At 45.5% G+C, this 23,454-nt stretch overlaps 1 protein-coding gene across 1 annotated transcript in view; it reads left to right on the plus strand.

The window, feature by feature from the left end:
* LOC146205683 (uncharacterized) overlaps positions 1-23,454 on the plus strand; it is a 53,312-nt gene that overhangs the window by 19,904 nt on the left and 9,954 nt on the right. Inside the window, exon 4 of the mRNA XM_084590346.1 lies at positions 9,656-9,952. Within this exon, the coding sequence (XP_084446472.1) occupies positions 9,656-9,952 (297 nt within the window). The remainder of the gene's footprint in view (positions 1-9,655; positions 9,953-23,454) is intronic.

Consider the following 23,454-nt stretch of genomic DNA (forward strand, 5'->3'; position numbering starts at 1 on the left):
GGCATTCGGAAAGCCGGCGTGCGCAGCCAGTCCGCTTGAGTGAAGCCATTGAGATAGCGCAAATTGCACACAAAGAAAGCAGTTTTAAACTACACTTTATACCAAGCCCAAGATGGCTATCACCGGCTGCAATGCCTGCGGCGCGCGTGGGAATTTAGACCACAATTCCTCTTTTCGGGGGGCATTTCGTGGCTTCCGTGACGTTTTGAAAGCCGATTTTATCGCCCTTCCTGACCGAATTCAGTGTTAATAATTTGAGTGCAGGTGCTCGAAAAGATATACGTTCTGAAAATGAGTTTTACTCAAAATGGATTTTTGACCATTTTCGACTGTTCTAAGACTCGCGTCTCCACTTAATTAACTCTATGGCTGTCATCTTTAAAAATTTTCGCTAAGAGCGCGCTAAGAGAAGCGCGTTCTCCCTCGAGACCGGCCGTGACCTAGGGTGCCTAGCTCACATTGAGGCACCCTGTATACACCCGAACTTTGACCAATCAAAACCGTTGTTTTTTGATACATGGGGCCTATAGGAAATTTCGCAACTGGTTCTATCAAAGAGCTCTGCTGAGGCTGGCATCAGTGCGCTTTTAACTTTTAGTAAACTTGCGATGTTTTTACCCGCCATTAACACTAATAACAGCCTTTCGCTATTGCAAACTGCAGAACATGATTAATAAATTACTTTTTGTTGGGAATTATTCGTTTATGCTTATTATCATCAGCAGCTACATTTTTTAGCCTCTTCACTCGTCAGGGAATTTGACCTGAAATAATCAGGGAAAACCTGGAAAAGTCGGGGATTTCGAAAAGAGTGGTTTGCTAGACACCCTTTCATAATGTTTGAACGCTGGTGTAGGCTGGAATGTTGCAGTATGTGGGCAGAGGCGAACCATTTATCGTTAAGTGAGGCTGTAGTTAAGCGTGCTCTCAGCAGTCTTGCGAATGAATGAAAAAAAAAGTCCTTTCACTGAAGGTTAACAAGCTCAAGAGGGCCACGGGGCTGCATTCTCACTGCTGTTCAGCCCATTCATGCAGTCCCAGCAAGTAAAACACAAAGAAGCATAAAATCACTCGAGTGTTTACAGCATTTTCAATCCTTCTGCACTTTGCTGCACTTAAAAAAGAGCTCACTTATACACCATGGCAATGAACGGTGCTGCAACACCTGCAGTATGACTGCCGCAGCAAGGCGAGTTCAAAAGATTCAGTAGTTTGGTGCCATCTATCCAAGTTCAAAAAAGCATGGGGAGCACCAAACAAATCTGGTTACGCCAATGGACGGAGTTTTAACACCTACAGTAGAATCTCGATGACACGATTACGGCTGGTAGGAATTTCAGGGTGATACGAATTTTAAGAATGCTTTGAACGGACTACATTGTATAGAATACGTTGATTCGGGGTGATACAAAGAGTTTCTGAACCCGTTGCGGTTGATCCGAACGTGCAAACCAGTCGCGCATGCGAGCGGGCCGGCGCGGCTGGCCTCAAGAGGGTAACATAACCGACGCGGCCGCCGCTAACTCTTCACCCCCCCGCCGCGAATGATACGAACGAAGGTTGTACAAATGCACAAAGCCACCGAGCAGCTCAACGCAAGAGCTCACAGGGGGAGAGGGTACCCACCGCGGCCGCTGCCTCTCCTCTCCATCCCCCCTCATCCCACTAGCCACCCCACCCCCACCTCCATTTCGTAGCAAACCGACGCAAACCGGCCTAGGCGAGGCACGTGCCCCGTCGTGTACGTCGCTCATTCGCTGGCAGCTCATTGGTCTATCGAAAAGTTGTCTCGCCGGCTGTTCCCAGGCGGCCTGTGACGCTGGCTGCCGCTGCAGTAGTTCTCCGTTCGCTGCTTCTTTCTGTCGTTCGCTGTGACGTGAAGTGTCCAAATGTTAGAAAGACGCAAGCGTTCGCTGCTGCCAAAATGTCGCGGAAGCGTAACGCCCTTTCTTTTAAGGAAAAGCTTGAAGTGCTGAAGAGGGTTGACGAAAACCTTAAGAAAAAACGTGTCGACGCTCTGCACCATTGTTGGGCAGCGAGATGTCATCTTGAAGAATGTGCAGCACTTCGGTGCAAACGTGAAGCAGGCTAAAACAGCGACCCATGTCATGCTGGAAGAGGTTCTGCTGACTTGGTTCCGTGAAGTGACAGCGGCCGGCGTCAACGTGGACGGCAAGGTGCTACGTGAAAAAGCCGACACCGTCACGCTTTCGCTTGGAATTGAAAATTTTCAAGCGTCTGGGGGATGGCTGCACTGGTTTAAGGAGCGGCACGGACTTGTCTACCGGGTTGTCTCAGGTGAAGGCAAGAAACTAGACCAGTCATCTGTAGATGAGTGGCTGAACACGCTGCCGGTGCTGATTTCGGAGTACGCGCTACGCGACATATTTAATGCCGACGAGGTGGGCCTCTTTTTCAACCTTCAACCGGAAAGAAGTTTGTGCGTAAAAAACCAGGCATGCCAGGGCGGCCAGAAATGCAAGGAGAGAGTAACAGTACCCTTTTGCTGCAACTCGGATGGATTCGAGAAACTCCAGCTTACCGTCATCGGTAAGTCGAAGAAACCGAGGTGTTTCCGATCGGCGGAGCGTTTGCCTGTCTTTTACAAAGGTAACCGAAAGGCGTGGATGACTGGAGATTTTTTCCGCGAGTTCTTGACAAGCCTTGATCGGAAAATGGCGTCAAGAAACCGGAAAATTTTGCTTTTCGTGGACCAGTGCTCTGGCCACCCAAAGGAAATGACATTCAATAACGTGAAAGTCGGGTTCCTGCCGGCGAACACTACCAGCCATCTTCAGCCACTGGACGCTGGGATAATTAGAAATGTGAAGCATCATTTCAAAGGACTTCTAGTGAGGCGCCTGCTGGCGAAAATTGACCGTAAAGAAGCAAACTTGCAGATCAGTCTCTTAGATGCGTTGCACTTTCTAGCCATGTCGTGGGATAGTGTAACTTCAGACACAATCTCGAACTGTTTTAGAAAGTGCGGATTTGCCATCGGACTTGATGCGGCTTCGGCAGGAGATTGTCAAACTCATATACGTTAGTTGTATGAAGCATATTGCGGTGCCACTAAAAAGTCCAATTAATCGAGCGTATCCGGAAAACCAGCTGTAAAGCACTGTGGAGGGGAGCTAGTGAACTCTTTAGCCAGTCATACAGCATTTTATTTAAATAACTTGATTCGTTCATATTCGAACAGAAGTTATTGATTGACTGGCCTGATATTATGATTATTGTGTCAAATGGATAAGGCGGAAGCTCGGGCAAGTTGGAAAGCATTTGAAATCATATTGACTAGCGCTTCTTAAGACTCAAGGGACGGAAGGAACACATATGAACCAAATAGGGGCTAGTCTTCAACTGCCGTTTATTGAAACAACATGTCATATATAAGCTCTCAAAGTGCTGGCCATCACATGTGTGCAGGGGGGTGCCGCACTTTAGGTATGATTACTCACCCCTTCATGGATCACTGCCTTGTCGTGGCGGAGGGGCTTGCGAAACTCGAAGTCGTGAGCTCTGCTGTGTAGGGCCACCCAAGATAGACAGGTCACGGCAGAGAGTTCTGACAAAATGTGATTCACTGGAGAAGGTAATGGCAACCCACTCCAGTATTTCCTGCTAAGAAAACCCTATGGCCAGTCACCCTTGGACTGCCAGAAGATCAAATCAGTCGATATTGTCAACCATAAATCCGGACTGCTCATTGGAGGGCCAAATTCTAAAGTTAAAGCTCAGCTACTTTGGTCATCTGATGAGAGGAGAGGAGTCGCCGGAGAAAGATTTGATGTTGGGAAAAGTTGAGAGTCGCCGGAGAAGGGGTAGGCAGCGAACGCGATGGTTAGATGGCATCCTTGTGGCACTGCAGATGAAGTTATGTGATGTTAGGAAGATAGTGAGAGACCGGAAAGCGTGGCTTGACATGGTCCATAGAGTCACGAAGAGTCGGACACGACTGAACGACTGAACTGAACTCTTTTTCAAATAGATACACAAATGGAGTGTTGACACAGTTTAGTCCTATTTTGTTTATACACAGAGCTTCGAAAATCTGGTTCTATTTGCGTTTTATTTGTTGCCAGTACGTGCATGTTCTGAAGGATGGGAGTGCAGGGTATGGGGTCTGGGTCCCCAGGGTATCTTTTGATAAGGCACTGTTTGCAGTGATCACTGATGGCAATTTGAAATATTTGAGACCAGCAGTGACCCTCGGCACTCCTGAAATGAACTGAGGTGGCATGCATATTTGTTAAACCATATGTCTGGGGCAATGAGAGAATGCTCCTGAGTTCAAAGGTTGAATGCCCCATGCCACTCGCTGTCTTCCAAGGTGGTGACATCGGTTTTGCACATCTGTCGCCTTTGGTTCTAGCGATGAATGTGCATTGGCGTGATCTCTGTCGTGTTAGCCCAGGCAGGGGGGGCGCCGTTGCACCCGCGCCAGAACGCTGCCAGAGAAAGCAGTCCAGACACCGAGCTCCCAAGCGACGAAATGAACCCCCCATTGTGTACAACAGCGTTCGTACCTGAGCCTCCCCGGAGCATTCGTTGAGTCCCGTTGCATATCGGAAGTCGTCGAAATGTTCGATCCACGCCGGCCACTCTGACGTGCGGTCAAAGTCCAGCGGTGGCGGTTGCTGCAGTCCATGCAGCCGCATTGAAGGCGTCTTCGACATCGTGGATGGAAGGTGCCTGGCTCAGTGCGAAGATTCTTGACCATCTGACCTCATGTCGTAGACGGCCACTTCTGACACCATGTCGTGTTAGCCCAGGCAGGGGGGGCGCCGTTGCACCCGCGCCGGAACGCTGCCAGAGAAAGCAGTCCAGACACCGAGCTCCCAAGCGACGAAATGAACCCCCCTATTTGACCTTCTTTTACTCTTTTCAAGAAATCGTCGCCTGTTTCTAAACCCAGTAAACAAGCTTTCGAGTAAGCGGTTACCTCTGAGACAGGTAAACAGCTTTCCACTTTCGTACGAGCTAACGGCGAACGTGAAAGAGTATCAGCAGTGGTTAGCTGATCTAAAAGTGGACTGGTGTATTAGCAATTTTCTCGAAATCGACACCATGCTGTTGTGCCGCCGCATAATATATTCTCAGAAGGATCATTAGCACAGAACCACTTGGGGGCTCTTTCGTTAGTACTTTATTGGTGCATTCCAATGCTGTTGTAATTTTCTGTGAAAAATTGGTGGTTTTCACACAGTCGACGGTGCGCTGTGGCCGTTCCATGATATCGACTGAGAACTCATGAGGCAGATTCGCGCATCGGGCTGCTGGCGGTGCGTAGCAAGCACTTTCGGGTGCTTTTCTGAGAGCATCGTGGCAAAAAGAAAACTCGGGAGCACTGCTACATAGCTTTTTGTATGTCAACGAAATAGGAAAGCCGCCATATTTTTATTGCTTTCCTGCTGCCAGCATGCCAAAGATTGCAGCTTTTGGTGCAGAAATGTGGATTGGCAAGCCAGTCGCAACATTGATGGTCGTGTGTTCTCAGAACTTTCAGGGATACAGTCTCTTTTGCCTAGGCAAATACCTGGTGCCATTATAGCTTTTGTTTTCTTTTAATTAATGCTTTGCATTTTAATTGAGCATTTGCTGCAGGAAAGAAATCAGGAATAAAGTTCTTAATTTCTTTGGAGACTGCTAGCTGCATTGGCAGTGGGCTAATATGTAGGTTGAATGTTTGAAATGTTGATTTACTTGTGAATTTGAGCAAAACAAAAATTAGCTGTGGTTTAGCTTGTGGTTAAACCTGGAGTTACGCAAGAGCTATCTGCATGGCTACGCTTAGGTGCGGCTTGAAAGTGAAGACATGGCTTTTGCACATACTAGTTTACTCTATGGTTTCAGCTTTATTTATGCCATAGGGGGCACATTTGACCACTTAAGTGCAAGGAGGCGAAAGCCTCTATCGCACGGTGGTCTGAAGCTGTCCACTACAGCACCTCTATCTTACTGTTTTTACTCCCAACTTCACAACGACATGATAGCGTAAGCTACCAGCCAACATATAAAGCCCGCTTTAACCGAGCCATATGAACGTGCCTGTGTGGCCTAAGGATGACATGAATGCAAGGGTTTTGGCAGGCTGATTGTGATATCACCCTCCTCCTGCCAAACGTAATGTCAGGAAGCCCTATGTCCAGTTATTGTTCGGCCGTGTCAGCTGCCAGCTACCGCCTTCCACGATTTCTTCTTCTTTCTTTGCCGCTCTTCGGACAGGAACAGATAGGCACCGGACAGGCACAGTGAAAGGGCGAGACTGTGGCCAATGTAGCTCTCGCTACAAAATTGACACTCTGATTACGATACTTGGTAGCATAAAATTTGAGTGCAGCAATTTATGTCGCAAAAAACCTGGCGCTTCTATCGTCACCAGCATGAGCGAGAAGCATACATTTGTTTTGTCAATGGTATGCAGCCCCACAGTCCACAGTGCTTCTGGTTGAGCACAATCACCTAGTGGCCAGGTGAAGAAATTTTATGAATACAAATTACAGCATGATTTACACAGCTTCCAGTTTGGCAGCAACAGCTAGTGACAAATTGAAGAAATGTGTGATAACGAATTAGAGCGCAAATAAATGAGCTACTTCTTGGTAGTCTGTGGCACAGTATATTGGCACTGTGTTTTTGAATGCAAAAAGTGGTAGTTTGAATCCGCTTGTTCTGGGGCCTTTTTCGTTCACTCTATTTTTTGCATTACTCTACTGGATATTTTTCTGAACATGCAACAGAGTTTGGGGGGATGGGGGAAGGGGGACACTTAATCTTCACATTTAAGTGTAGGAAGTAGTAGCATTAAGGGGTCTCTCAGGAGCACCATGCTGCTGTTCGCCAAACTGTCCGAAGGGGCCTCAGATTGGCCAGTGCAAACTGCGATAGTAGTTGCCTACCGGTTAAGCCGATGAAGTTATGTGATGTTAGGAAGATAGTGAAAGACCGGAAAGCGTGGCGTGATATGGTCCATAGGGTCACGAAGAGTCGGACACGACTGAACTGAACTGACCTGAAGCCGTGTTCAGACTACGATCGTATCTGTCGTGTCATATTTATTGCGGTACGCATATCTGCTGGAACTCCCATTTACGTAGCTTGCGACCGCGCATGTTTACATTGGGCCGTTCGGTAAGATACTAGCCAATCACCACTCTGGGCCAACTGGGTCTCGCATTTCTCAACATGGCGCCGGTTAGCAAGTGGCTGATAGGTCAAAATGAGCTTATCATTGTGTGTGCGCTCTACCTACGCAGACGGATGAGAAGAATTTTTGTTTATCAAATCTTTTTCGATAGCGCATGCCTGTCCGCATGGTCCGAGAGTGGTCTTGCACACTCACGCTGATGCCGCGACCTCATAACACTCAGTCAAAGGAGCGAGGCAGCATCTTTTTTTTTTTTTTTTTTTTTTCAACAACCTCCGCTCGCACGTAGTTCCGGCGTGCAGTCCGCCTACATCCCTGCTTGCGATATCCAGTTTACTAGTGCTCCGGAGCGATCTTGGAGACGGTTTGGGGCGGTGACTCAAAAGTTCGTACTACTGAGTCCAAACAATGAGCCGGGGTGCGTGCAACAGACACGGAAACGTCCGCGGAACCTCGTTCCCCCCTCAGAAGACGCTGTTTTCTTTTTCTCTTTTACGGTGAGCTTCTTTCAGATTTCGATGAGTCCGCACCAGCTCCGTTCTGTGGCCCGACCGCAGCGTCACTCCGCGTCGGCCTTTCGCTGCAGGCCAACTCTTCCCTCACTTCTCAATGGAGCCGATGGGCTGCGAGAATGCACTGGGATGGAGTGGGCATCCCCCGCCTTCGTAACCTCGCTTTTCTAAACTAAGAGAAGCACTTGCTTGTTGAGAGCTTGTTCGCACATGAAAAAAAGAGATTGAAAAACCACTTACTGCTTTGACTGAGTGTACTGGCAGTTTGCAGCCAGGCATCGTTTTACATTTCTTTCTGTGCGATTTCAGCCACTAGCAGTAGAGAATCGGCCTCCGATGAACTTTTTTATGAGAGGCTGATAATTCCACAGCTCCGCGCTGCACATGATCAAGCTGCAGGTAGACACAATCACCGACACAACACCAATAATACCGGCTAGCCGAGACACTGCAGTAGCATAGGAGTGTTTAATGATGTCGCCTGCTAGCTGGTTTGCGTGCGAACTTTAGGAGGCGCTTAAAATTACGATCCTTATGAACGATACGTATGTTGCGCACATAGTCTGAACGCGGCTTTACGCTGATGGTGATGCTGCTCAAGCCAGAAATAGGCATCCAAGAGCTCGAAATGCATTGTGATGATAGAGTTAAACTTTCATTCTTACATTGCGAACATTTTGCATAAATATTGCAGACACTATTAATGTAACAGTGTTAAAAGCCCAATTCTCCTGAAAATCTGGTGTCGGCACTGTGAGCAAAAAGTCACAGGCATTCCTTTGGCAGGTGGTATTGGCAGCTGACACGACCAAGCACTGATCGGTCAGCAGGTTGTGTGACGTTTTTGAGACCACATGACATGGCTAATTTGGCAGGAGCTAATAACTCAGGAAACCCCTTTGAGGCAGGATGGGGAGATAAGAATTGAACCTGCGACCATTCGTACCGGAGTCAAACATTTTACTTCTGGGCACTGTAGTTATGTCTATACGGCTTGAGAAAATGGGTCTTTATTTACGTTTATATCGGGTGGTTTTTCACAAAATGTGGGACTTTACAACTGTATGCTGAAGAATATGTATGAAATATAGTAGGTACAAAGGGTCAGTGATTGAGTAGCACCGTGCATGCTCGTGACCAAGGGTCTGTAAGGGGAGCCACAGAAGGGAGCCATTAACACTTGTCATACCCTTAAAGGCATATTTTTTTGTGTTGCATGGTACTGATGCGAAACTTCATTCTGTTTGTTTGTTCACACTGAATACTTCCAGGTAAAACACGTCAGTGAACAAAAAGAACAAAAGGGCAATGCGACGACACTGTATTTGGCCACTGCTACATATGGTCATAACTACATAACACCAGTCCTGACCACTAGAAAAATGTTAATCATTAACCAGCATGCAACATATTGTTATAATTCATGTCCGTTACTGGCAAAACTTCAAGGTTCTGTAGTAGACAGACTTTACAAAGCCTTGCAGAAGGATACACAGTGTTTGCTTTTGGCTGGGTGGAACGTATGCCATGCTGCATTTTTTCTGCACTTCCTCTGGAGCAATTGCATGATGGATGAAAACTCGTGCAGAACTAGTCTGTACCTTGACAAAACGAGAAGTGCAGACAGTGCGCGCGGCACCGGCAAAATGAGGACGACAGTGCTGCACACCTTGAATTGAGGCAGCCGGTGTAAGTGAATCGGAGACCTGCAGTCTACATGGAAAGGATTTCTTTCTTTTTTTTTTCCACAGTGCTTTTATTTTTAAACCTAGTCTGGTCATCTGTCATGCTGGTGCAAAGATGATGGCTACAGTATGGTACTGCATACCGGATTTTAACTGTGTTTTTGGTGGTCAGCTTAATCAACTTGGTATGATCCTTGCCCCATGGATGCCCTCTATAAATTTTGTTGCACTACATACCATTTGGTTTGCGGCTATGCAATCAATAGCTGCGTGTTTTGGTTTAGTTGCCACTGGCTTCTTTGTTTCAGGGCACGAAGACTATTCTCAAGCAGCTCGGATATACACAAGAGACATCAAAGGGCTACATTTTCCCACTGCATTCCTTTGGACCCCCGCTCAACGTTATCAAGAGCCTCTCCTTGGAACTGGCCCTGGCTGCTGCAGAGCTGTCTGTTTTCTACAACAACCACCACCCTCACCCAGAGTACATACGGAATATCATGTGCCCTGGCGGCTCCCTTCTTCCTTCAGCTTCCAATACTGAGCGTCGGGAGTTTAATGTCATGGACCTTTTGGCTGAAGTTGGAAACTCTGCAAACTTGAGGGTAAGCCATTTGGTGCTTACTGTGGGTTCATCTTATGAGCTTATGACAAGGCAGCATGTGCCATTGTGCTACAGTGCACGGGTACAGAAATGGCCACATGTTTTGTATGCCTGGCAGCCTATGGGCACCGTGCAGAAACTCAAAGGGCAGCACTCGCTGCGAACAGGCAGCGCCACGAGTGCGCGCGAGAGGATTTTTGTCAGAATAGGCGTGGCCGCCTGGGCAGGGCGCATGCTTGACAGAGGCGGCCGTGGGAACGTAATCGGGACCTGCGCAGCGAAATGGTGGCAGTTACAGCCAGCAGGAGTGATGTAGCAGAACATAAACAATGCAGGAGGCACTCTGCACAAGACGCTGAGACACGGACGAGCCCTGGCTGTCTGTTGGGTGTTTATTTCTGGGCTGGAAACACTAGAAATGGAAGGTGATGGAAGGAGATGCGTTTGCAGTTGAGAAAGGTTGAGCAAAAAGTGAAGAAGTGATAAAAAAAACAGTAAAAAAGTAGAAAATTACAAAAAAAGCATTTGTGGTGAACACCCCCCCCCCCCCCCCCCCCCCCCCTCGTGTGGTACAGCTTCACACTAAGCCAGCCTTGAACGCTCCAAGCGGGACTGCCTGAGCAAAAAAAAAAAGAAAAAGGAAAGGTGTGGGGAATTGAGCGGTGGAGAAGGATGGAACGGGTATGGGAGAAGAATAGGAATGAATGAAGCGGGAGTCGAAAAGGAGGAAAAACCTGAAAAAAAAAAAATAATAATAATAATCAACAACACGAAAAGCCTGAAAACTCTAGAACAATTACCGGGGCTTGACAATGCTGCAGGCACTTATATTACGCAGAAGACTTTTAAAAAGCTTTAACTATCTTTCTGGTGAGGCTGTTGCCATTTTGTCGGCGATAAAGGAAAGGATGGCAGATTCACACTGATCGCTCTGTCCACGTGCGCGGTGCTCACGCACGCAGCTGCTGGTATAGCGACACAGGTATGAGAATTGAAAACTTTATTACAGCACGGCACAAGCAATCTACGAATTCTAATACACATGCATGTTTTCCTCTCTGTCAGGCATGTATGGATTGTAATATGCCTATTTTTATCTTTCGTCGAAAGAGCGTCCTGCTTCAAATCTCGACTTGAATGCTAGCTTTCTTTTTGTTTTTGTTACAATTTTTATTGCCTCTTAAACCATACTTTCAAGTCCTCTGCCACAAAATTAAGTTAGGACGGGGAAAGGTAACAGGTGGCAGCTGGCAGCCAGTCGCTCGACTACTTGTTTAAAGCAGGATGGAAAAGCGAAGGATGGCGAAAAAAAGGAAACGACTGGCTGGAGGAAGGACAAAGGAAACTGCCCAGAAGGAGAAGGAAAGTAGCAGAAGAGCATGGAAGGAAAGGGCATGGAAGGAAAAAAGGAATGAGTTGAGAGGGAGGAAAAATATATGAAAGCAAAAAACATTTGCTAAAACAAATTCGCGAAACTAAGCGCTAGACATATAGTAAATATGCAATTAAAATGCTCCATTTTTGTTGATTACTTTCTGCATTGTACTGGTTCTCGTGCAAGCTATCGTAGACAGGGAAATATAGACCACAGGACAGCTTAAAGGGAGAGAACACTGGCCAAAATATGCCATGAGATTATGGTGGAGATGAAAAGACCTTGCCTCATTTAATACAGATCAAGCACTACAGTTTCAAAGAAAAGAGGCTTTACAATTTTAATTTGCCATTCAAAATCGCATAAAAACAACTGAGGGGCTATCTAGCAGAGAAACCCCATTTCTTTCGGTGTAGTACCCCACGTGACTACATGTCAGCAAAATGTCGCTGACTTTCCTAACTGCACACTGTTCTTATTTCTCTAGGAGCGCTTGTCATTATTTATATTTTGAGCCCTCTACACTGCGTCCTTAAATAAAAACCAGCCCTCCTTTCGTACCGCGAGAGGATGCTTTCAGGTTTTGCCACTAGATGACGCCACAGTGTTTGGAATCTGTGAATGAAGCGATGATAGTGCCCACAAAAATTTTCGTTGACGAGGTGTGCATTATTGTGCTGTAACAGCCTTGAGTGTGAAAGTGAAAAGGACATTACTCTAAGCAAAAAAATGTCTAATTACTGTCTGGCAAGTGAAATTTATATTTATTTTCGGTACGTCTTTTTTGTCGACCACCAGTCGTCATCGCGGTTGCTGCTGATTGCTTTCAGCATCGGACTACATAAAAACGGGCGCATGCACTGCGAAAAGTTCTCGGTAGAACTTTTCTACAGCGTTTGTACTAAACCCGCTATGGGGAGGGCGGAAGAATTCAGGATCTCGCTACAGAATAGATATTCAGCTCTAACCGAGGATGGTGACATTACCCTAGAAGCAATGAACAATAATTTCAGAGATATCATTACTGAGTGTCCGGTAGAAGTAGGCGGTAGGATAGTTAGGATACCGGTAAGCTGTCTAAGGAGATGAAAGACTTGATTAAGAAACGCCAGAGTATGAAAGCTTCCAATCCAACAGACCAGATCGAATTGGCCGAGATATCAAAGCTAATCAATAAGCTCAAGGTGGTCGATATAAGGAAGTATAACATGGAGAAAATTGAGCATGCTGTAAAGAACGGGGGAAGCCTTAAAGCAGTAAAGGAGAAATTGGGCATAAGCAAAAACCAGATGTATGCGATAAGGGACTAGACGGGCAATGTCATCACGAATATGGACAAGATAATCAAAGTAGCCGAGGAGTTCTATACAGATCTCTACAGTAGCCAAAGTAGTCAGGACCGTAACGAGATTAGCGGCAGGGAAAAACAGTCAGACGTTCCACCAGTGACGAAGGACGAGGTCAAGAAAGCATTAGAAATTATGAAAAGGGGGAAGTCAGCTGGAGAGGATCAAATAACTACAGATTTGCTAAAGGACGGGGGGGATATCGTACTAGAAAAACTGGTCACCCTGTATACGCAGTGCCTGGTGTCATCGATGGTACCGGAACCATCGAAGAATGCAAACATTATCCTCATTCATAAGAAAGGGGACTCTAAGGACCTTAAAAATTACAGACCAATCAGCTTACTGTCTGTTACGTATAAGGTATTTACTAAGGTAATCGCTAATAGAATCAGGACAACCTTAGACTGCAATCAAGCAAAGGATCAAGCAGGGTTTCGGAAACGGTACTCTACTATCGATCATATCCATACCATCAACCAGGGGATAGAAAAATGCTCGAAATATAACCAGCCTTTATACATAGCATTCATTGATTACGAAAAAGCATTTGACTCAGTTGAAACATCGGCGGTGATGCAGGCATTGCGAAATCAGGGGCTAGACGAGCCGTACGTGAAAGTGCTGGAAGATATATATAGTGGCTGCACAGCAACCATAGTTCTGCATAAAGGAAGTAACAAAATTCCCATAAAGAAAGGTGTTAGGCAAGGAGACACAATCTCCCCAGTACTATTCACAGCTTGCTTAGAGGAAGTATTCAGAGACTTGGAATGGGAGCAGTTAGAGATAAGTGTAGATGGAGAATACCTCAGTAATCTGCGATTTGCTGATGACATTGCCTTGCTAAGCAACTCGGGGGATGAACTGCAAATAATGATTGATGACCTAGACAGGAAAAGTAGAAAGGTAGGCTTGAAAATCAATATGCAGAAGACTAAGGTAATGTTCAACAGCCTCGGGAAGGAACAGCAGTTTACATTAGGTGGTGAATTACTGGAAGTAGTAGGTGAATATGTCTACTTAGGACAGGCAGTAACCGCAGATCCGGACCATGAAAAGGAAATAACGAGAAGAATAAGATTGGGATGGAGCGCATTTGGCAAGCACACGCAGATTATGACTAGCAGTTTACCGGAATCGCTCAAGAGGAAAGTATGCAACAGTTGCATCTTACCTGTGCTCACCTATGGGGCTGAAACGTGGAGGCTAACCAAGAGAGTTCTACTTAAGGTGGCGGTTCTACGGTCGCCATCTTGGAAGTAGTTCAGATTCTGCCACCAGGCTACGCCACTAATCCATGACTGAGGAATTGAGTATCCAGCCACTCAGCCCTCTCGACTTGAGCTGCCTGAACGCTTTTCTTGTGTTGCTGCGTGGACTTTCAAAGACTTTTGCGGCTCCACAGCAGTGTCCAGGCAGAGAAGGGGAGGATTTTTGTCCCCGTCCTGAGCAGCATGGGCTGCCCCATTGAACTCCCCTCTTCAACCCACAGCACCACTACTTCGAACAATACGCGCCCTGACAATTGGACAAGAGGCTTCCCTCTCTTGCCTATACTTCGTCTCACAAGATGTTTGCAGCACAGCGAAAAGCAGAGGCACCCCAGCCGGTCCAACCAGGATCACGCGTACAATAGGCAATTGTGCTTCTACTCTCACCCCCCAAATTGGCGGGGGTGAGAGTAGGAGCACAATTCTCTATTATAGTGCGCACAGGCTAGAGGCACTTAGGAGCACAATTGAAAGGGCTCCTCTGCCTTTCGCAGTGCTGCAGATATCTTGTGAGACGAAGTATAGTTTCCGCTGTAGAGCCACGAACATTGCTCCTACCCGCCGAGCGTGAGGGGGTTGGACTGGACTGCAGTAGGCTAGCTTGACTGAACACAAATAAAACAGGGTGTCAACATGATTGCACAGTGCAATCTTAGTACGAGTGAAAAGGAAAAGCGAATGGCACTATTTCTGCACACTTCGTCAATGAACCTTAGTTGAAGTCGGCGCCTGTCTTGTGTTCTTTTGATCCTAGTCTTTTGGGCTGTGCAATCGAGTGATCATTAGCGAGCTTTAGAATACGGCGACCCTATCCGTAAGTGGGATAGAGTAATAGCGGAGCGTGCGCGCTATAATAGAGAATTGTGCTCCTACTGTCACCCGCGCTATTGCCCTGTCCCCCTAAGCGGTAGGGGTACCATATTCTAAACCTCCCTATTGTTGATGCCATAGATATAGTAAGGATCGGAACACTCCTTGACTGTAGTGGAAGCTGTCAGCTCTTGCGGTCACCAGAAATTTGCTTTATCAAACGTGATTACATGATAATATAGCTATAATTAGCTGAACTTCAGTCAACAGTCGCCCTTGTTTATTTTTTGTTCGTGCTTGTCCAATCTTGGAAACTAGAGCTGGTAAGTTACAATGTGCAAATAAGTGAATGATTGCGAAGAATCGATATTCCGAAATAGATGTGAAACCCACCAAGAGGCTATGTATCGCGCAGGAGGCCGGCATGTATTCATGCTCTCTTCGGCACTGAGGAGGCGCATTCACACTAAACTATGTGGGAAATGGGGGAAGGGGAGAAGGGGAGAAGGGGTTGTAAAGGAAGGTTGTCAGAAGAAAGGACCTAACGGGGACAGTTTTTTAGGCGCTTATGGCGGCCACTTCCCCACTCCCAGTTGGATGCTCCACAGTCTTCATTTTATTTTACGCGCGTGCGTGCGTGTGCGTGCGTGTGCGTGCGTGCGTGTGTGCGTGTGCGTGTGTGTGTGTGTGTGTGTGTGTGCGTGTGTGTGCGTGCGTGCGTGCGTGCGTGCGCGCGCGCGCAATTAAAGGAACACAGTATTTTCAGGCAATTAGAATAAAATTTTAACAATCAATCCCCTAGAAACATTTTTCACCTGCAGAATTTCACTCGACACTGAAATCTGATGTGAAAAGTAGCATGCTATGGAAGACGCTGACCTGTCCTGCTGCAGCTTCCCGTGATGATGTATGCGCTTTCTGAACCAATATATTGGGTGGACTACTGTAGCTTGTAGCCTACTTTATTGTACTCATTTTACAGGGCGCACACAAGTATGCAACAAGTATACTTTAGTGTTGAGCCCGCCTTTTGGCTTCATATGTTGGTAGTAAATGATTTCGTGATGTGGCACTTGTACATTCACACATTTGCAACATAATAATCAGAGCCCAATTTTTACTCCATGCAAGAGCGCCCATGCTTACCAAATGTTTTCCTGCAAATGCCAAACGATTAGACGCATCGATCAGATCGCGTTCGGTCAGATTTGGCATGTGCTATAATTTGTGAATTTGTCCATACCAATGCAGTACAGCGGTTTTGCTTCATGTGGTCAAACGGAAGCACGTTCTTTGTATGCTTCGAAATTCTCACACGCTTCTATGTCACTTTTGCTAACATGATCGGATACCTTTCAGAGCACAGGAAGTCGAGTTGCTTCAAACAAGATTCAAATATAAAGTCAACAAATTGGGCGTTGAGACGGCGGGTGAGTGGACGCCTGGCTGACACGGTATCTACCTTACTCGAGATAAGGGCCCCATTCTTTTGGAAACGCTCTGCCTGCCGACGGGCTTTTAGAGCGTTAGCTCTGTTGCTCACTTGCGCGAGTGGCGCGTTTTTCTAAAAATCGTAAACAGAGCCATCACCATAGCAACATCGCCGTCTTCACTGTGCCCAGGCAAACTAGACCGAACTCTCCAAGCCCCCGGCCACAGCGGCAAAGCGCGGTAGCAGGCGATGCTAGGCAAGTATAGCATTATAGCAAAATGAACGCCAAACCAGCTTCCCTGCCGAATGCATCAACGGTTTACCCTAGACGCCGTAATGCTTCGGACAATCCGCGGTATATCCCCCTCCAAGAAGCGGAATTACCTGGGAAGAGGACGGGACATCATGCACGTATAAAATAAATAAAGTAAGCGCAAATAAAAACATCAAACGGGAAACCAATTCAGTGTTTTCTCTCATATATATATATATATATATATATATATATATATATATAGGGCCATTGATCAAGTCAAAGTATTTGAAGAAGATATAAACGAATGCTTTTTGTCTGGTTTCTCGAACAAGGAAGCTGTAGGGCTGCCGAAACGATAGTACGTTTTCATGAAACTTTGACTTGGTCAATGAGCCTGTATATTTTTTTATGCCACCACCTGATCAGACTGCATTTCGTCGAACTCTTGATTACAGTGGTTTCTCTCATTTGAGCTAAGCTCGACATTCGGTTCAGCAGCGTTGAGCCTCATCATTTTTTTTTTTAATTTTTAGTGAGGGGAATGACGGAAATGCAGTGGCAAAACCCGATTCAACATCACATTTTTGTATTGGAGAAGCTTCACATGGCTGTTTCCTACTTGCCCATTCACCGAAAACATCCCCGGCAGCTACTGCGGCACCTTTACTATCATCACCGGAACGCAACATTCGGAAAAAAAAAAGGAAAGAAAAAAAAAACATGACTGAAACGCTGGTGATTATCTTCGGCTGCCCACTATATCATTTTTTCTCCTTTTCTTTGGAGCCTGCACTGTTGCGCTATATAGGAACTTCAGTGGGAAGGTTGAAGAGGCATGTTTGTGCATGTTCAGGTTTTCAAGTTGTACTTGACAGACTGTCGAAACATTTTATCTGTACCAGTAAAGTGGCAGAGGGTACAAGTATTCGTGCAATTTCTCCTAGTGAGACGCTGTTTGAAATTATATTATATTAATTTATGCAGTGTTATAGTTCCGTGCCCTACTATTCATTTTATCGTAGAAAGGGGACGATATTTTTCCTTCTTGCCACTGGAAAAAAAAAAGTCTAAATTCCACATCCTCACAATATATGCTAACACCGCGAACATCTGAAGATAGCTTTGTGGCGGAGCTAAGACGAGGAATAACCAGCTCCGACAGCGTTCGGGTTCGAACTGTCTTTTTTTTTTTTTTTTTTTCGCTGCTTTCACTGAGACGCTTAGTGCCAAATTCTTCTTTGTCCAGCGCCGTGCCGTTGTTTGTGATAAAAGCGCGGCGCGAGGGGCGCTACAAGACTACAAAACAAAACCAGAAAAAAAAATTTCAATATCTCCGCCACGATTATATCTTGCTGAGTAAGTAGAGTAAGTAAGTAGCGCGAGAGCCTTAGCCGGCAACGTTTCGGCACACAAACAGTATGACACACTTAATTCGAGGCGATAAATAAATCTCAAAGCAAGCAAGTGTACATTTGTCAAGGGACTATTTTCAAGTAGCGCTACTGTGCATGCGCGAAGCACCTGAGTGCGCGAAGTACCTGCACCTCAGTTCGACCCGACCACTCGATCCGACTCGCCAGTGTTTACCTCTCTCGCCCGATGGAAAGGAAAGGGCACAGGGAAAACGTTGTAGAAGCAAAATACCCTCTCGTAAATACCCCTCGATTCAGGGTGTTTGTGGCGCCATCCTCGTAATTTTTCTGAACTGCGACATTTTAGTGCATATGAAATTTCATAGATGGCGCTACCTACTACGTTTATCACACATGGCTCTGTTATTTTACTATTATTTGACTTTGTAGTTGATAATTGTTACCGGTTGAATAAGGGAACGAAAGCCCGAACCTTTAAGTTATATTCGCCAGAAACAAACAAGCCATGGAGCATTTCAATCATGCTTAAAATATTTCATGAAGAGCTCGTGCGCTTCAAGTGAACCACGAAAAAATTAGCTGAAATCATCCTGACAGTGCACATTCCTCGAGAGTCGTAGAACAAAACCGATGCTTATCCTCTGACAGCGAGGTGCAAAGTTTTTCCACGTGAAATTTCAGTACAGATAAGAGCTTATTACTTGAACAGTTTAGCATATACTTTAAGCCATTTTGCAAAAAACGCAAAGTTTGATCACAAATAACTTTTACACTAAATGAAGCAGACAGATGATATTTTCAGGAAAAAGCGAACTATGTACGACCTCCAACTGCGAAAAAAATCTCCGCAGCAGAATGCGTATCTTGAAAGTTATTGTATGTATAATTACCTGTTTTATACACTTTTCACAGGCGCGTGGCTAATAAACTATGCGATACACAGTAATAAAAATGCTTAACTTTGTTCATTAACATCTAATCTCAAAACATCTCGAACGGTGTTTCTCTAGCTGCAAAAGATTTTGCACAATTTTGCTTTTCCCGAGACAAGTAGAGCTGAAAAGCCGTTTCTTACCTTTGTGTTTTCCTTTACAGCTTAAACATCGTTGCAGCTATTTATAAACCAAATGCACCATTAGAAAGGAGAGGAAATAAGCTTTACAAATATATCAAAGTCATATTTATAAACTAAACTAGTGAGGCGCAGTAGGCGTATGAATATCGCCAAAAATGTCGTCTCTTCACCGCTGGAGTGGGACCGCCACCTTAAGTTGAGGACAACCCAGAGGGCTATGGAACGAAAAATGGTAGAGGTAACATTAAGAGATAGGAAGCGTGCAGAGTGGGTCAGAGAAATAGCTCAAGTTACCGACATTCTAGTGGAAATGAAGAAGAAGAAATGGGCATGGGCAGGACATGTAATGCGAAGAGAGGATAACCAATGGTCGCTTAGGGTAACAAACTGGATTCCAAGGGAAGGAAAGTGTAGCAGGGGGCGGCAGAAAATTAGGTGGGCGGATGAGGTTAAGAAGTTCGCAGGGGTCAAGTGGATGCAGCTAGCACAGAACCGGGTTAAGTGGAGAAATATGGGAAAGGCCTTCGCCCTGCAGTGGGTATAGTCAGGCTGATGGTGATGATGATGGAATCGAACGTTTTAGACATCAATCCTTCTACTGCAGCAAAAAAAAAAAAGTGAGACCGAAATGCCAGTGTTCTGTCCCTTTAAATAAAAATTATGCAGTGATCAACTGCGTCCACGAGTGCGCGGTCCCAGTACACGCGCATTCCTTTTGTCGGGCATGCTAATTGGCAGCATGAGGATAGTGCAGATGCCTATAAGTTGCCCGCTTTCTTTTCTTTTTTGATGACTTGAGAAAGACTGCTAACGCAGGTGAAGGTGTGTACCCTCTTTTGGGAAAAACGCTCAAATCCGGATATGATTGCCAGCTCACTGCTCGTTGGATGGCAGCGATCCAAACTTAGCGTTGCTTCGCTTCGTTACTCTGACATTAGAAGTTTTCAGCCTGCTTTTTTTTTTAGAATGTGGGCAAATGGTTCTCTGTTAAGAACCTGGTAGGCCATGGCGTCCAGCATTTCAATGGTAGGATGCAGACTGGTATGGCCAGAGCAGAAGAGTGCGAGGCTAAACTTGAGGCCCATGCCATAGTCGCACTCGTCATTGGCAATGTTGACCCAAGAGACCAACTCCAGCAGTTTGTCCTTGTGGGGTCCTGTTCCTTCACTATCATCGCCTGAGAACTTTGCCGAAAATTTCTTCAGCTCAGAATTTGAAAGTGAAATTGGGAACGTGAAAATTTGTGTAACCCAGCAACCCAATGACTGCAACCTAGCAATTCATTTGTGACCATAGAATGCCACAAATAGAAAGAACGAACAACAAATTCAACCCACGCACAGCAGATCCGCAGCGTCTCCGCGGCTCGGCTAGGCGCACCCATCCTGACAAGAATCTCCTTTCTACCGCGAGGGGTGCGCACATCGCGGCGCGAGTTACTCTTGCAAGGTGTCCATAGTCATGCCTTCTGTTCTCGTTAAACTTTAGGTGTCTTGAGTGTCTTATGTGAAGCCTCGACATGGTAGAGATGCGTATTTATGCATTGTGGGTTAGAGCAAAAATGATAAAAGATTGGAAAATATTGAGAAAGCGTCATTTTTGCATTCTTTAAAATATGGTTACTCTATTATGCAATCATCATTCCAATTATTTTTGAGTTGACACCTGTAATTTTGATGTTTTATGAGAAGCCGCTGGGCAGTTTTTGTTGCGCTGCAGGCTATGACGTCAGGGCTGCCAGCTCAGTAGTGCTTTAGAACAGCTGGCTGGCAGTGCGCGGTTGACGGTTCTTCGTCTCATGACATGCTTTCGAACATTGTAGAATGTGAAGTAGAAGTAACGGTGAAGACACGAACGCAGGTTAGAACTTCAACTCCGATAAGCAATGGCTTGTCCAAGCATCCATGGTATCGATTAAGCTTATGATTCATTCTTGCCATTCAAAGTGTCCATGTCAGTTGTGCACTACTGTCCCCCACACGGTGCTGGGGGAGTTGGGACCAGTAATATGGTGTCTATGGTGAACTCCAAAATATCGGACAGGGTTTTAGTTATGGCATTATATGCAGAAGCCATGTTAAATTTGTTATTGCGGGTCCTGCTAAGTGCTACAACCTCGATCCTGCCTCTAGTGGACACTCTAGGGCACTTCAGGTGCCGTCACTGAAATGACTTTTTCGGTTTGCCTTTGCTGCAGATGGTGGGTTTTCAAATGAACTCCGACCAAATCGAGCATATACCCTACCCAAAGTATGCAACTATCAGGGAACCCTTAAACGTGGACGCGCAGAAGCTGAGGGGAATGAACTGTACAGTGAAGCAAAAGCAAGTCGTGTGCCCTCTCGTGGTCAGTGCGGGCAGTGGCTTGCAGTGGGCAGGGTTGATGTTGTGTTCATCGCATATTGTCACGCTTTTACAGACGGCTGCTAAATTTGACAGTTTGAGAAGCATTCTTCGAAGATAATTATTTTTCATTCATTTCTGTTTAAAAAGAGTGTAGCGAGTGTTGTTTTGGTCACTCTCGTGGTGGCAGATTTATTTGTCCACTAACCCTTTCAACTACTGTTACATTTGGGCGTTGACAACCTCCTGAATACCTTTAAGATTTTGTGAGTTAATTGCCTGATTAGGTTCTGAGGCTTTCCAATTTGTGAGACCTGTTTGAAAGTATCTGACTGGAATTATTATGTTTCCAAAGCCTGTTGCTTAGATTGCACCTCAGTTGATGGCCTGCTGGTATACCCTACTTTGCATTTGTGAAAAGCATTTAATAATCATTGTTTAAGCCACAAGAAACATTTGATGCAAGTTTAATTGTTTTCAAAAAACATTCCCAGGTGGTGAAATTTTTTTTATTGATTTTGAGTAAAAAAAAATGTTCAGGTGAGAAAAAAAAAGGAGGGGAAAGAATTAGGGACAAAATTTTGGTTACAGCGTCAGTTAGAAATGCAAAAATGTTCAATTACTTAATAGCATGGTTGGAGTCAGTGCTGGCATATTGTAACTTGTCGTCCAAAGATGGCTCTTGTGCTCTGAAGACCAGCTGTCGTACGATTGAGACTCTGTGTATGGAGCCAAGTCTTAGTCCGAAGAGGAATTGTTGCTAGTGTCAAGAGAAGAGCCGGGGTGGCGCAGTGGTTACGGCGCTCGACTACTGTTCCCAAGGACGCGGATCAAGTCCCGGCCTCGGCAGCAGCTTTTTGGTGGAGGCGAAAGGCAAGACGCCCGTGTGCTGTGCGATGTCAGTGCACGTTAAAGAACCTCAGGTGGTCGAAATTTACGGAGTCCTCCACTATGGCGTCTCTCATAGCCAGAGTCGCTTTGGGACGTTAAACCCCACAAACCAAACCAAACCAACCAGAGAAGAGATATTGCACGCGGTCATAATGCCACGTTGCCAGGCATTTGAAGAATTTGAAGGAAATTCAGTTAACCCAGAGAGCAATAATGCCAAACAAGCGAGCGTCGGTAATAAACAAATTAAGGAGACCATTAAAAATGATAGAAATTGACATTCGCAAGCCTCTGCAATAGAGTACCAGTAAAGATAAAAACCAACTTTCATATGCCTTCATTGCCATCGCATGGCAAAAGATTATGTTACTTGAACTTTTCAAGTTGTGTCTGAATTCCAACAATTGTACAGCATGATAATGACTTTGTGGTACAACAACAAGCTACTATTTGTATCTGCTATCTTGTGACGCCAATTCTATGTGACAGACCTCTAGTGAAGTTTGACTTAAAAGTTGCAGTACTTGCTTCAACATTCATATGTTAGTGTTTTAGATATGTGGATTATTTTTACGATGATTTTAAATTTAAGGAATAATGACCAGCTCGCTTCTTTGGCAGATCAGATGTTAAGTGCTTTTAGCACATGTTTTAAAAACTTGTCCTTTACCAAAGAAATTCTGACAAAGTCATTAGATTAGAATTGAATTTTTTCCAATATTTGCGTGTGTGCTGAAGGTGCCCCTAGGCCTACAAAAGCTCTTTTGCCATATGAATAGGCACATTCAAAGTTGGTGAAGCACAGCGTCTCAAATTTGTGTTTTTTTTTAAATGCTCCGTTGTTCGGTGGCAAAATATACATTGGCCAAACCGGAAAATGCCTAAATGAGTGCCGAAGGAAGCACTGGGCAACTCTGAGTTCAGGCATGGAAAGCAACTTAGCCTTGTATGTCAAGGATTGCCATTGCATCCCTGGGTTTCACCTCACCAGCATTGTCACAGCAGGGGGAGATCAAAACGTGAGCATGAGCTGATGGAAGCGTTTTTAATATCAGAAAGAATGAGCAAACCTGTGTAAGTGATCTCTCAGTTTTTGCGCTTTGTTTGAAGCACGAGCTTGTGCAGGGATGTATAAGTGTTTTATATTTTCTTCTTTGGAACAGATCAGTTGTTAGCCCAGCGGTGTTGTGGGCATGCATTCTTTGACTTGTCCTTCGTCTGTCTTCACTGGTTCTACCTTTGTAAGCATTATGAGCCAACTAGCCCAGCAATTTATGCTCTTGAACTGAAGATCAAAATCAGTTCTCTTTTTCTCTGCTGGCTGGTAT

Source organism: Amblyomma maculatum, chromosome 1, assembly GCF_055883805.1.
Source record: "Amblyomma maculatum isolate TAMU_Amacu chromosome 1, ASM5588380v1, whole genome shotgun sequence".
In the NCBI taxonomy this organism is placed as follows: domain Eukaryota; kingdom Metazoa; phylum Arthropoda; class Arachnida; order Ixodida; family Ixodidae; genus Amblyomma; species Amblyomma maculatum.